Consider the following 15,455-nt stretch of genomic DNA (forward strand, 5'->3'; position numbering starts at 1 on the left):
TGCTCTTTATCCAAAACCTCTCTCTCTCAACTCTAATGGGTTTTCCCGGAGCTCTACGGCTTCATCCTGTGGTTCTTTTCTCTATAGACGGCAGGCGTCAACACCACGGATAAGGAGATGGAGGTACTGCATCTCAGGAATGTGTCTTTAGAGGATGCTGGAGAGTACACCTGCTTGGCTGGAAACTCTATCGGCCACTCCCATCACACTGCATGGTTGACTGTCTATAAAGGTATCTTGTGGTGCTTCTTTTGGTTGCTGGTTTCTTCTCTCTTTATAACAGCGGCAGTTCACACTGTGGGTTGAATTCGGTGTCATCACTGCATTGTGTCTTCATAAAATCATACAATCATTTGTTCAAAGGTTTGACTTGATGGAAAGCACAAAGTAGTGTTTTTGACTCTCATGCTCTGTTAAAATTGGGTTTACTGGAGCATATTAGACCACAAAATAACCCTACTCTGTTTTAGCACATAGACTCACTTTTCATAAATATGATTCGCGTTCAGTCAGTTTGACAAAAACGCAATAAAAAAGCAATCCATTATACTTAGAGCTAGTAAATATTTACACTTATGTTTACTTTCATTACAAGTAATGCTGTGGTTTTGTAGCAAGTAACAATGCAAACCTATTCTTTGTGAACCGCACCATTCTTCAACCCCTTTGTGTCTGCTTTGTGTTTTTTTTTATTCATCTGGGTGTTGACTGACACTCAAAATGTCAGTCGAAGCATGTCAAAATGACATGAAAAATGGAATCAGAGTGAAGCCAAACATCCCACAATCTCTAGAGTAAAACTTAACTTTTTAGAGGTGCACCAAGAAAATAGTTTATGACTGTAACAGTGGACTCATTAAAGCAGTTTCATTCTAATGGATTGCCTTAAAGTGGGTGGCTTGCTTTATATTGGTAACCCCATGTTATTTATTCAATTGTGGAAAAAAAAAATTCATAGCCAACTGGCATTGGTAAAGAGCAATTGCTTTTTATTTTAAAGTACATGTACTTACAGAAATACTAATGTTCACCACTTGGATTTCATATGAGTTAAGGTTAGGTTTAGTACCTAGTTGTAGTACAACATGTTCTGCCTATATGTAGAATCAAAGTACGTCAGAAACTGTAATTTAACTGCAAAATAAGTTATGTAAAACATAACAAATAACAACCGAGACTTGTTGAGGCTTGGGGTTTGGCAAAGCTTTGTTTCCATTATAAACTTTTATAGTATAAAACACTTTTCCTAGTTTTTCAAGATTAACCTGTTTCCAATTAACATTTCTGTTTGCCTAAACACTGGACAAGCATCGCAAAGAGCATGATTCTAAGCATAAAGGCTATGCTGACATCATTTCCTCTTTGGCTTTGGTTTGATAAATGCCTCACTCAGAGGGTGAATCTGTTTTAAATCTATTTAAGTAGATTCAATTTATCAAGATGCTTGTCAGTCTTAAATACATTCACCACTTGAGAATGGAATTTAATTCTCACGGTTGAATGTTGGTCTTCTTGCATGTTGCAGTCAGCGAATTGTGGGCTTAAGTCTTATTACAAAGCCCATTTTTGTAAATTCAATAACTTTAGCATTTGAGCTTCATGTTCACACCACAATATTCATATTTGATTGTTCATTTAGTTATTAAAAGAGAAGTCAAAGAGAAGTGATCTGTCAATGCATGTGTATTGTTGTGTGCTGTGTGAAATGTATACATGACACAATAACATCTTTTGTGTGCATGAATTGTGTAAAAGAAACCCAGCATTATGAACCCGAGCCTTGGGGCAGACAAACACCAACCGAATAGCATAGGAAATATCTGTATCAGCCAGACTTCTCATGTAATCTTACCCTCATAACCTAGCTCTCCATTTATACTGAAATGCATACCCGCTCAGATTTTGTCTCCCCATCCAGATAAGCCATTACTCTCAATTTACATTTGTATTTGTGTTGCAAATTTAATGTCTCATATGAGTTTACACGAGGCAATTTTTTGGCCTAATCTCGAAGCGAGAGCTGCCAAGTATCATGAGCAGTGGTTTCCTTCTCCTGCTAGTCACATAAGCAGAAGAATGTGCCATGAAACCCGATCCATGAAAGAAGTAATTATCATGCTACAATAGGAGTTTGTGTCCACTGCAGTGCGCCACTCACGTGAACGACGCCGTCTCCAGAATTGTTTTAAGAGGATTTTTGGTTTGTTTTGTGCATGTATGTGTGTGGATCAGTGTGTCTGTGCTGTATATTCAGGTTTATGAAAAAAATATCTGCTACACAGGCTGACCATTAGGTCACAGTTCAAAATATCCTTTCCAACTGACCTTTTGCTAAGCTCCAGGAAAGAAAAAGAAGATTTTACCTTGCTTCTTGAAAATTGCAAGATATAAACTCAGAATTGCAATAAATAATTTGTGCAATGAGTTGTGTAATTTAATAAATCCCAAAAACATTAAGGCATTAAGTCAGTTGCAGTGATAGTCAAAGATTCAAGCTCTGCTGGTACAGATTCTTGAGCAGTTTGCACATGTATAGACTTAATTTCTCATTTTTAATACACAAAGTCATCAAAATACACATCATCATCATTCCTTGAGCATTCAGAAAGCTCATTCCCTTCTCTTCTGCCACCTTGCATTGCTCCCGTCTTTCATAATACAGCCATTCCTCCGACTCCACTGCCGAACCAGACCTACCTGGAGGTGCTGATCTACTGCGTGGGCTTCTTCCTCATCTGTGTGATGGTAGTGATCGCTGTGCTGGCCAAAATGCACAGCTCGGCCAAGAAAAGTGACTTCAACAGCCAGCTGGCCGTCCACAAGCTGGCCAAGAGCATCCCGCTGCGCAGACAGGTAACAGAAAGTAGATAGGGGGTTTGATCTCTTTACCACTAAACACAAACCTCTCATTTCAACAGCTTCTTCTCCTGTTAATGCTACTGTTGAACATGTGTTGTAACACGGGTTATCTAGAGCCAGTTTTAAGATATTTAATTAGAATGTTAAGCAATGAAAATTCTGTCAGAGGGTTTCCATTAAATAAAATCCTGGTCGCACTTTAGTGTAAAGAACAATTCTCACTATGAACTAACTATTAGTAAAATTACTTTTGCCTCTGTAAACTCCTTATATACAACAGATTAATCGTTAGTTAAGGTAGTTGTTAAGTTTAGGTAAGTTTTAAGGGATATAAAATATGGCCGTGCAGAATAAGGCATTAAAATGTGCTATATGAGTACTAATAAACAATAAATATGCTAGTAATATGCATGCTAATGAGTAACTAGTTAATAGTGAGAATTGATCCCTAAACTAAAGTGTTGCTCTGTTCCTTAAAGCTGCGGTAGGTAACTTTTGACGCTCTAGTGGTTAATAAACAGAACTGCTTGCGTCTTGCGGAAGAACATCGTAGCCGGAACTACTTCTCTCTGTTTATGTCTATGAAGAATCACAAAGGTACTGGGTTACTCCGCCGCGGTACCCCCGAAGCAATCTAAAATAGTCCGAATATAAACACTTATTATAGGTGCACCCTAGTGATTCAGGACAAGCCAAAAACACGGTTTGGAAAATGGATTCATGGTGTACTCGCTTATTATGTAAATTTTTCTACATTTTGAACACAAACAAAGTTACGGACCGCAGCTCTGATTGGTTGTTTCTTATCGGAAGCGGATGAATTTCTGCAAATGGCAATATGACCACTGGGAGGAGCCAGAGGAGCTTGATTTTTTTTCACAGATTATATGTCTCATATTCTACTGTCAGGACATAATGACAGATTTAACAAATATGTAAAAAAATATATATTTACAAAAGTTACCTACTGCAGCTTTAAGGTACATTCACAATTTTTATTTATTAATTTTTTTGTGTTTTGATGTATGAAGCATTTTCAAACCAAGCAGCACTGAACTGCATGACCAACTTGAACTCATTGTGAAATTGCTTCTTCATGCAAAATTCACGTGGATTCCTACAGAAAAGACTTGAGCCTTTTGTGAAATCTGCATGGGGAAATTATTTACAAATATTCAGATCATGGATTCCTGATGAAATAAAGCTTTCATATGGCTTTTAATAAAATCTTTCATTTAAACTCAAGGTTCCTTGCAATGCTCTAGTGATGTATACATTACTTTCAAACCAGGCAGCAGTGAAACGGCGTGACCAACTTGAACCCGCTGTGAAACCTGCATGGGAAAATTATCATATGAAACTCCAGATCATGTAGATTCCTACTGAATTTATTGGACTTTCCCCACAGTGATGTTTAAAGTCCCTCTCAAACCTAGCAGAGTCCTCTGTGACAAACTTGAATGTTTTGTGAAACCTGCAATCAGTAAATATGACTACGTTTTTTTAAAAGCTTTAAAAAAATCTCAATGTGTACACTTATTTTTGAAAATTGTATTTGTCATTGTAAAAAAAAAGGTTTTCCTCAAGGTTTTATGTTTGCCTTAAATGGCAAACTTTTACTTTCTTGTTGAGTTGATTGTTGAATTTGGGGTTTTGATTGCGTACTTCTCTTTTCTTTGAGAACTGCTCATATTTCTGCATCAGCATCTGTAGGAGCCTCTTGAGCTAGTAACTCACATACACACACGAGTCTTCAAATGTTCTTTTCTGTTGCTGTCTTGTACGGAGAGTAATTTATAAGTGTTTCCGTGCAGGTGTCTGTGGACTCCAGCTCATCTATGCACTCAGGTGGGATGCTGGTCCGGCCCTCGCGTCTGTCCTCCAGTGGATCCCCTATGCTCTCAGGGGTCTCCGAATATGAACTGCCCCAGGACCCTCGCTGGGAGGTGGCCAGAGACAGGTAACGCACACATACACACAGAGTACTCAACATTTGTTGACCAGCTGATTCATAAAAATGCTCAAATGGCCTGAAGAAATGTTTGCTATTCAACAGTGATTAATATTGTGTGTGTGTGTGTGTGTGTGTGTGTCTCAGGTTGGTTCTTGGGAAGCCACTTGGCGAGGGCTGCTTCGGGCAGGTGATGATGGCCGAGGCTGTCGGGATGGATAAAGACAAACCCAGTCGTATCACCAAAGTGGCTGTCAAGATGCTCAAATGTAAGTCTTTTCTGCCACCGTTGTTAGCTGACGGTTGTGTGTGTGTGTGTGTGTTTTAAAAAATGGAAGTACCCCAGCAATCTTTGATTTCAGTGTCTCACGAGGAATCTGATGGTCTGCTGAGCGTTCGTCTGTATTTCACCTTGACCCTGAAGCATGTTAAGCGAGCTCTTGTGTCACATACCATACAAAACAGCTGTTTATTCTGATCCAGACTGTCTGTTTCCCATCCTCTCCTCGGAGAATGAATGCTCGCAAACACTCAGACACTCTGTGTGTGCAGGTTTCTGAACTAATATCATTTTTAGCATTAATTACTAGTATTATTTTAGTGTTGTTTAGTATAAATTATATACTATAAGAATGATAATAATTAACAGAATATGTAATAATAGTATAATTAATTATGATTGCATACATGATATTATTATATTAACATAATTATATTGTTACTTTTGTACTTTTGTTACTTTTTATAAATATTTTAAATATACTTCGGCCTATTCATATTTTGGATTAGCTTTTATTTAATATTTTCAGTTTTCATTTCATTTTTTCAAATTGTATGTGCTTTTGTCTTTTTTTATATACAATAATAGTTTTAAATGATCTTTTGGGTGTATTTTCACAACTATATTTAGTTTAACAAGATTAATTAATCGCAGCACCCAGTAATTAATTAGATAAAAAAAAAAAAATAATCCACTGACAGCCTTAATAGGTAATGTTGCTATTATATAGATATATAAAAACATACTTTTTATAATATACATTTTTTTTGTACTTCATCTTCAACTGTTTTTATTTCTTTTACAAAGTTTTTTTCGTTTCTTTTTTTTCCATTTCTTTTTAAGTTTAGGTTTTTATCCCAATGTTTACATTTCATTTGAGCTTTATTTACAGCTTCATAATATGTCCAATGGTTTTAGTTTTTAATTAACAATAAAAACACTGCACTGCATCACTGATTCTATAGCACTGCTACATAATGAATCAATTGTCCTATTTGCGTTGGCTGATTCACAAATAAATGACTCTTATGAATTGATTCTGTAGATAAATTGGCAAAACAAACTCAAACAAACTCCCAAACTCTCATTATCCATTTGATTCATTCTCTTAGTTAACATCTGACGCACTTACTATTCATCATACATAGACAGTATTTTTCTCAACACCATTATAAATTTTAGCAAACTGAATTACCCTGAACAAAAATAATAAATGCTCCTGGACTTGTTGTACACAATCCATCAATGCGCATTACTTTATAAAAAATCCCAGTTATAACATTTTTTTCCCACTAAAATCAAGTGTAGCTCTACATGATTATCTATCAATAAAATACTGGAAAATGCATCAAATTATGCAAATTAAATGTTGCAGACTGTTAAGTTGATTTCAAGTCGACATCAGAAATAAATGAAAAAGGAAAGCATAAATAAAATGTCCCGTCTGCACGGTCCGTGTGACCCTCACAGCTAACAGGCTGAAGGTTTCGTGACCTGTCATACTAAAATATATGTGTGTTCATCAATATTGCTTTTATAGCCGACGCCACAGAGAAGGACCTGTCAGACCTCATCTCTGAGATGGAAATGATGAAGATTATTGGCAAACACAAGAACATCATCAACTTGCTGGGGGCCTGCACACAAGATGGTGAGTGAAGGAGGAATTAGGAAGGAGGGAGGGAGACTGGTGGGCAGATGGAGACGTTTAGAGATACGGACGTATATCATTTCATATTTCAAAATCAGTTTGTAAGGCACGCTGCTTTTTGCCTTCAAAAGGACAGGATGTTGTTATCAGTCCAGCTATTGTGATTGTATATGCTAGATAAATTTGACCCAGCTTCCTTATTGAATCATTTGTAAATCCTAGATTAGAAACAGCAGCCTCTTCAAGGCTGTATTATATATATATATATTCTTTTTTGTTTCATGAATTAAGTACTGTTAGTATTTTTGTTGTTTGTTTGTATTATTTAGAATGTTTTGTATTATGTACTGTTATAGTATTTGTTAATATTTGAAATATATTTTCAGTTTCATTTTAGTATTTTTCTTATGAGTTTATGTTTTGTTTTATATGTCTTTTTATATTTCATTTGTAAGTTTTCGTCACCTTTGTAACTGAAGTTTTACCAAAGCAGCATTTTTGTAAACATTTTTAAAAGGTTTTTCTATTTTATTTATTTTGGCTTTATAATTGAAAAAGAAATGTTTCTAATAGTTTTGGTTAACAATAAAAACACCGTTTAAAACTTTTTTTTTTTGAATATTTTTTTATTATTATTATTATTCAGCAAGGATAAATCTAATTGATCAAAAGTGACAGAAAAGGCTTTTATTAAAAAAAGAAAGAAATTAAAAAAGAGAGATTTCTTTTAAACATTTGATTCCAAGAATCCTGAAAAATATCTGTCACATTTCCACATAAACACAACTGTTTTTTTTTTTTTTTTTTAATTGACAATAAGATTCTTTGCGCATCAAATCGTCATATTAGAATAATTTCTGAAGGGTCTTGTGACACTGAAGACTGGAGTAATTATGCTGAAAATTCTGCATCATAATATATATATTTTTTTTATATATTAAATGGAAAAATATTATTTTAAATTGTAATAATATTTAAAAAATGCAATTTAAATAAATGCAGCATTCATGAGCATAAGAGACTTAAAAAAAAAAAAAGGTGTAAAATACATGTTTATTTAAATCACATTTGCTGTCATTATGTTGTATGATAGAAATACTGGCATTATAATGGCTTTCCAGTAAGCTGCTCTCTAGACACCTTAATGAGTATTTGTATTATGTGTTATATTTCTACATGTGACTGAAATGTTTCACATCTCTATTGTCAGGTCCACTTTACGTCATTGTGGAGTTTGCTTCAAAGGGCAATCTTCGGGAGTATCTGCGTGTGCGTCGTCCTCCTGGGATGGAGTACTGCTACAACCCTGACCAGGTGCCTGTGGAGAACATGTCAGTCAAAGACCTGGTGTCCTGCGCCTACCAGGTGGCACGGGGCATGGAATACCTCGCATCCAAGAAGGTGGGGGTCTCAAATGCTTTTGTTCTCATATCAGTCAAATTAACATATGTCTTGGATTAATTATGTCCTTGATTAATTAAAGCATGCATGTTTTCTCTGCTGTAGTGTATTCATAGAGACTTGGCTGCCCGTAATGTCCTGGTAACTGAAGATAACGTTATGAAGATAGCAGACTTCGGCCTGGCTAGAGACATCCATCATATTGATTACTACAAGAAGACCACCAATGTAAGATTTTGGACTTAGACATAAGCAAAGTCGCTTTATTAAAAATAAAATCATGTTAATTTGGTCTTTGATTGCTGTTTAAAGTATTATGAACCTGTTCTAGCAGCTGCTGCTTGTCTGAAATATTATACTTTATAAGATTATTCTTGGCGCAGTTATCGATTAGATTTTCTTTGAACATCGACGTTGAATCATAACTAGATACATTTTCAGACGTAAATGGGAGTGGTGCTTGCTGTGGCAAAACTCGGCACTGTGCAGTTACTAGCGTGTTTTTTTAAATCATGTTTTATCAATTAGCTAGGATTTCTTTAGCACATTTGAACACTAAGCTAATTGCTATTAGCATGCTAGCATGTGTGGCATGTTGGGAGTCCTGTTTGCTAGCATGAGTCAAAAGAGCCAACCCCCATGTCTATATGATGTTCTGATGCAGAGATGTTTGCCATGCTAAATGGTTGCTAGGGTACTCGGGTTGGTTGTTAGGGAGTGGTTTGGCAGCTGCCAATTATGATATTCCTAAGGCTGCTTGCCAGTATAAATGATATAAAGCAACTTCCATGCCTCTATGACATTCAGATTTGAAGATATGCCTCTTTAGGTTTGGGTTGCTAGGGTGCTGTAAATGGTTGCTAGGGCTTGGCTTGATAGCTTCATGATGATCCTGAGAGTCTGGATCCCCCATGTCCTGGAATCTGAGAGTCCCACCCATGTATAAATGACAGTTTGATCCAGAATTGTGTGTAATGTAAAATTCCTACGCAAGTTACCATTTTTGCAAATACACATGCTCACCATAGTATGTCTGTTGCCCAATTTTGGAGGGCTCTTGCACCCCAAGGGTTCAACTTATACCCCACTGCCGGGGGTATATCCTTGCACTTCTTGCCAGCCTCTTCAAATGCAGTGATCCATGTTTCTACGAAACTCTCACTTGGCGCAATGATCCGTCAAATTTGGTTGCAATGTTAAATCTATTTTTGTTTTTTGTTTTTTTGCCTGCTTAGCAAACATTGTAGGCCCAATCGCTTATAAAAGTCATAGCACACCTCTCCGCCTAATTTGTGGGTCTGTGACAAATGGCGCATGACGAGTTATGCGCCAAAGATTGTACAGAAGAATAATAGACAAATGAGATGCTTCACAAGCAAAACTAATTACAGTTTCTTCCCAGCAGGATTTGAAGGCAGCATTTGTCACAAGCAGAAATCTCAGTTCTTGATTAAACAGCTGATGATTAAGTGAATGAAGTGCTTGTGTTTTCCACAGGGTCGTTTACCAGTGAAATGGATGGCACCTGAAGCCCTGTTCGACCGCATTTACACCCATCAGAGTGACGTGTACGTCTCAATATATTCTGTAAAACTCAATCGCATACAAAATGCATCTGTCTGTCATTAATGGTCATCCTTTGCATCTAAGGTGGTCTTTTGGGGTGTTGCTGTGGGAGATCTTTACTCTTGGTGGGTCACCGTATCCAGGTGTCCCTGTTGAGGAACTCTTCAAACTGCTAAAGGAAGGCCACCGCATGGACCGCCCCTCCACGTGTACCCATGAACTGTAGGACTGTTTTAATGCTGTATCTTCTGTCATGATGGGAGGGGTTCCTTATTACAGTTTTTAAACCTGTATACCTTTTGCAGGTATATGATGATGAGAGATTGCTGGCATGCCGTCCCATCTCAGAGACCCACGTTCAAACAGCTGGTGGAGGATCTAGACCGCACCCTCTCTATGACGTCCAATGAGGTGAGCCCTCGCTGAAGCTACATCAAAACAGTTTAATAATCCACGAATCAGCGTCCAATGATTTTTATACGGCATTATAACTGTGCTTCAAAAAACCTTTTTTCTCCTAATAAAATGTAATTGTGACCTTGCATAACAGCATAGAAATATTGAATAATAAATATACTAAATAATATAATAAAGCATATTATTATTCAGTAATTAATAATTACAATAATTGGTCAATGATAATGAAAATACTAATTTGAACATCAATGATCATCATCAAGGATAATACAAATAAATGATCTAATAACAATCATATTTTTTATTATTATTATTATTATTAATAATTCATAATAAGCGTATATTAATACATGCTCAAATAATAATAACTTAATAGAAAATATTAACAAATAACAACAACAAAAAATGTTTGTTCTTCAGTAGTAGTAGTATTAATAAAAATAATAATTAGTATTTGTATTGGAGTAATTCAGAAATTCATAATAGGGATTTTCATTTTAACCAGTTTACTGTTAACCGACCGTTAAGGATTTTGACCGATTTATACAATGTTAAACAGCTTAAAAAGTAATTTATTTATTTAGGTTCATTAATTTATAAAAATATTTAAAAAGATTTGCTGCATGGTTAAATTTTTTTTTTTTTTTTTTTAGAAAAAATAAGAAGTCATATTTTAATGTATTATTTTATTCAGAAATAGGCCTAAATGCTGACCCGAAATGTTTATAAACATTATATTAAACACTGTAAACATAGGTATGCTATTAGTTCCCCTCACTAATAAGCCTAAATAAAAATAGGATGTCGCTTTCTGCCCTCGGTTTCCTTTTGCTTAGCACAAAAATGAACCGAAAATGAGTTTTTTGTTCATTTTCTTAATTTATTAGGACTATTTAAATAAAAATCTATTTCTCGTATAGGATTATTTATTTCGCAGAAGCACTGCAGGTGCGTGATGTGATGCATGTGAATCCTCGTGTTCTGATTGCTGCTTTTTGCGCATGTAAAATGAATCCCCGGGAAAACAAATGTTAGTATTTTTAACGGGTCACAGACACTTTATTTCATTAATTTCTAATTTAAAATAATCTTGTTGGTTAACGGTTAACAATCGGTTGATGAGCGTCGATTGTATGTTAGGAAAAATAAATGAAATGAACATCCCTAATTAATAATATTAATAGTCAGTAATAATAATTAAATGATCAAATGCTAACTTAAAATAATAAATGTAATAACAATAACAAATAATTTGTTAATAATAATAGTTATTATTAAATAACCACTACTACTAATAATCATCAATGGTAATAATAAAAATAAATTATCTAATAATATAAGTAATAGGCAATAATAATAAATTAGCATAAAACATTAATAAAAAGGTAGCACCTATTCTCATTATTAGCTAGTTGTTTGGCATGCTAACATGCCTATTATTAGCATATAGTCTGTTTATTAGTACTTAGAGCACATATGACCATATTCCACATCCCTAACTCTACCCAATACCTACACTTAACAACTACCTTACTATCTATTAATAAGCAGCAGATTAGGAGTTTATTGAAAAGTCAGAGTTAATGTTTTGTTAATAGTGAGAATTGGATCTTAAAATAAAGTGTGACCAATAATAATATCAATGATTTGTGTTTGTATTAACAACAGTAATAAATGATCTGGGTATTTTACGTTTTCAGGAGTATCTGGACCTGTCTGTGTCTCTGGACCAGTTTTCTCCAAATTTCCCCGACACACGCAGCTCGACGTGCTCTTCCGGTGAAGACTCGGTGTTCTCCCATGACCCCGGCGCTGATGAGCCCTGCCTGCCCAAATTCCCTCCTCATCCCAACCGTGGAGTGGCGTTCAAAAAGCGCTGAGCTCCCTCACCGTCAGTTCCTCTCCAGTGTGCTACCTGGCCGGACTCGGCTCACGAACCCTAGGAGACCATGCTTTGCCACATAGCACACTACAGAGCGGCCAAGAGCTGAAGAGCTTGGCATGGACGCTAGTTTCACCGCTGGAAGAGAACAAACTGGGCCTTCACTGACCCCATTACCTGTTGTTGCTATAAAGCTACAGCGCACTTGAGCAGAAAGTGGTACACGCGTGTTTCTCAAGACTCATCAATATGAAATGTCCTCCTGCCATCTAAAATACAGAAAACCTTGTTTTCAATTGAGGAACCGAATGATGGCTGTTGGGAGTGTTTATTATCAAGAAGGACTCTTCTTTTGACCAAATTCATAAGAAAATGTATCCTACTAAATGCTCTGCCCGAATGTATTTTAACAACGGGCACACAGATGATCTGACTGACAGCTTTTCTTGTAAATACATCTAGAAATGTATAAATATGACTATATATTTACACTCTACCCTTATTTTTATTACACTATTTGTTGCCTTTTGTACCCGGATGAGTTTATGTAGAACTTTTTGAAGTGTAGCTCTTTTGAAAGGGACTGCGAAAAACGTCCAGGAGAATTGTAGATGAAATTATATTATTAAGAGCTGATAGATGGCCAGTTTTGTTTCTTGTTGTTGTTGTTGTTGTCCTCTCTCGTTGATGCAGCTTGGCAGAAGTGGCTCAAAACTGCTGCTATCTTCCTGATGGTACACTCAGTACAGCGTCAGACTTAAGCTATTATATAATATATGTATTGAAAAGGTTCTCTTCTTCGCGTCTTAAGCAAGTCTGTAACAAGTCGGTGCATTTTTGGAAAGATCATAGGAAAGAATTTAATTCTCGATGAACACAAATATATAAATCACCTAAAATGTACCTCAGAGAGAAGCTATAAATGTTTAGTTTCATGTAATGACATGACTGTGCATTAAAACAATGGTCAAATGTGGGTAAGATCAACAGATCGCTTGTGTTACTCTACAAAAATGTCGTACAATAAAATGCTGTCACGAAAGCTTTCATGCCACATAAAGAACCTTGTAAATATCACTCTTGCTGATGAGTTTACAACGCGAATGGTGTTTACAGTGAAACTGACTCTCTCATTTACCGCAGGTTAGTAGGGATGATTAAATATTATAATGCATAGCTTACAGTGTAAAAGCCGAGCGTAGCCATTAGTGTTTTATTTATAGCGGTGTGAATGGCCCTTCCTAGCGAGGTGCTATGCTACAAATGCATCAGACGGGTGACACTGTTACCGTGGCGACTGGCTCCCTGCCAGCGGCTGATGCATCACATTGTGCACTTGTGAACCCTGATGCCTACTACCAGCTCACGCTCCTGCAGCCAAGGCAAAAGTACCAGCTTTGATTTATACGGCTGAAAATGTAGTTGAAGTATACAGCAGTTTAAATTTAACACTGTTTGTCATGTTTATGGAACAGTTGCAGTAAATATTAATTAGCGGAACATTGTTTTGTTCTGAGACGCAGCGTGGGTCAGCGGATATGGACTTGTGAAACACTGGTTGTACGTCTGTTTTCTTCAAAGGCTTGCAATTATGATTGGGAGTGTTGCATTGTGGTTTCTACCACACCAAATTTATGGCTCAAATGCATCAATAAATGTATCAGCTTTTATTTTATATGCAACTGCTTGTGTGGAATTCTTATTCTGAGTTGAAAGTGGGTGACTCCAAGGTCATGGTTTACTCAACTTCATATCATTTCATAGTTTCTTGGAAGAAACATAGGTTAGACACAATGTAAATGCTGCTCTTTTCTGTGAAGTGAAATTTACAGTAAAAACATAAATAAAAAAGCAGATGTGGTTGGTAGAAATATACCATAAAACATTTGTCTCTTGCAACAAGAACACCTTAAAGCCGGGGTGTCGAGTCCTGCTCCTGGAGGGCCAGTGTCCTGCAGAGCTCAGCTCCAACACACTTGTCTTGAAATTTCAATCTGGAGACCTTCATTACTTTGGTTCAGCTGTGTTTAATTAGAGCTGGATCTAAACTCTGCAGGACAGTAACCCCTCAGTCTTAAAGCATCTATATTCTTGTGTGTGTGAAAGAGAGAGGGGGTGAGTTAGCAGGGAGGATGAAAAGTGATTTGTATTATCAGATTGGGCCGATGGTGGGAATTGGAGCCATCAGCAGGAGCAGGACAGCTGTGCTTGAGCCTGTACGTGTTAACTCAACAACGTCAGCAGAATCTCAGCCTTTAGCACAGAAAGTTGAAGGGAATCCAATGTAAGCTGTGTACTTCCAAGCATTAAGTGCCGCAGAGAGGACAAGTGCACAGTGTTGGGCCAAACTACTCTGAGCAGCCAAGAAAATCAGAGTAACTTAATAAACATTAGTTTAGTGTATTTGCTGGTTTATTCATGGTGAGACTGTTTGTAAATACATTATTCAGTGATTATAAAGCCATTCGAAACTCTGAGGGAATGGCATTTCCCTTCAATGAGGTAAAAACAGACATTTCTTTTTGGTTCTTTTTCATTGAAGGGTCAGTGAAAGGAGATTTTCTATAAATTATGGACATGACATGCAAGAAAAAATAAATTGAGCGTGCAATTTGCTAAATAGTTATTATAATTCTCGATTTATAAATCGTGTACACAATTTAGCAAATCGAGGAAACAAATTAGTAAATCGCACGCACAATTTATAAATCGAGGGAGCGAAAAAATAAATTGTGCACACAATTTTGCCTACTATTTTTTTTTTCTTCATGCCATGTGCGGGTAGTTAATAAAGTGGTTAATAGGGTTAAGAAAAGTACGAAAGGCTAACTAGTTTAGGACCAAAATTGATTTGTAATAATAATAACTTTTCCATAAAACTTAAATACATTTATTTTAATGTTTGTTTGTTTATTTTTATTTTTTACCAATACAATGGTTAAAAAACTGTACGCAATGCTACAATTTGTGTAAAAATTTTGGATAAATGAGCTTTCTGTCATATCTTTCCATAAAAACATTACACTATTGATATAACAACAACAACAATGAACAATGAACAATGATTTCTGAAGGATCACATGACACTGAAGACTGAAGTAATGATCCTGAAAATTCAGCTTTGAAATCTAGGAATAAATTAATTTTTAAAATCTATCCAAATAAAATAATAGTTTTGTTAAATTGTAATAATATTTCACAATAGTGCTTTATTAATTTTCAGAGCGTTGCTAAGTTAGCTAGATCAAAATATTTTTTTCAGAACTGATTACCGCACATTGTCATGTCTCAGTAATGAATCCAAAATCCCAGTTCTCTAGGGAGCCGTCAGCATGGCTCTGAGAGAATTTATTTTTTAATTTGTTGTTGACAAAGTTAGTGCCATTCACTTATATTTTTACTTTACAGCTCTCAGATCTGTCTTTGAACTTGCATTTTCAACATGTCT

At 36.0% G+C, this 15,455-nt stretch overlaps 1 protein-coding gene across 4 annotated transcripts in view; it reads left to right on the top strand.

Moving 5' to 3' along the window:
* The window catches only part of fgfr1a (fibroblast growth factor receptor 1a), a 40,884-nt gene extending 27,202 nt beyond the window's left edge, over window positions 1-13,682 (top strand). Inside the window, exons 8-18 of one of the 4 annotated variants that reach the window (XM_052563661.1) lie at window positions 88-232; window positions 2,663-2,859; window positions 4,674-4,819; window positions 4,958-5,079; window positions 6,631-6,741; window positions 7,952-8,142; window positions 8,248-8,370; window positions 9,640-9,710; window positions 9,793-9,930; window positions 10,014-10,119; window positions 11,826-13,682. In XM_052563661.1, the coding sequence (XP_052419621.1) occupies window positions 88-232; window positions 2,663-2,859; window positions 4,674-4,819; window positions 4,958-5,079; window positions 6,631-6,741; window positions 7,952-8,142; window positions 8,248-8,370; window positions 9,640-9,710; window positions 9,793-9,930; window positions 10,014-10,119; window positions 11,826-12,005 (1,530 nt within the window). In that variant the 3' untranslated portion in view covers window positions 12,006-13,682. The remainder of the gene's footprint in view (window positions 1-87; window positions 233-2,662; window positions 2,860-4,673; window positions 4,820-4,957; window positions 5,080-6,630; window positions 6,742-7,951; window positions 8,143-8,247; window positions 8,371-9,639; window positions 9,711-9,792; window positions 9,931-10,013; window positions 10,120-11,825) is intronic. The other 3 variants (XM_052563663.1, XM_052563660.1, XM_052563662.1) reach the window with 3 other exon arrangements.
* The last annotated feature ends 1,773 nt before the right edge of the window (window positions 13,683-15,455 follow it).

This window comes from Carassius gibelio, chromosome B8 (assembly GCF_023724105.1).
Source record: "Carassius gibelio isolate Cgi1373 ecotype wild population from Czech Republic chromosome B8, carGib1.2-hapl.c, whole genome shotgun sequence".
Taxonomy (NCBI): Eukaryota; Metazoa; Chordata; class Actinopteri; order Cypriniformes; family Cyprinidae; genus Carassius; species Carassius gibelio.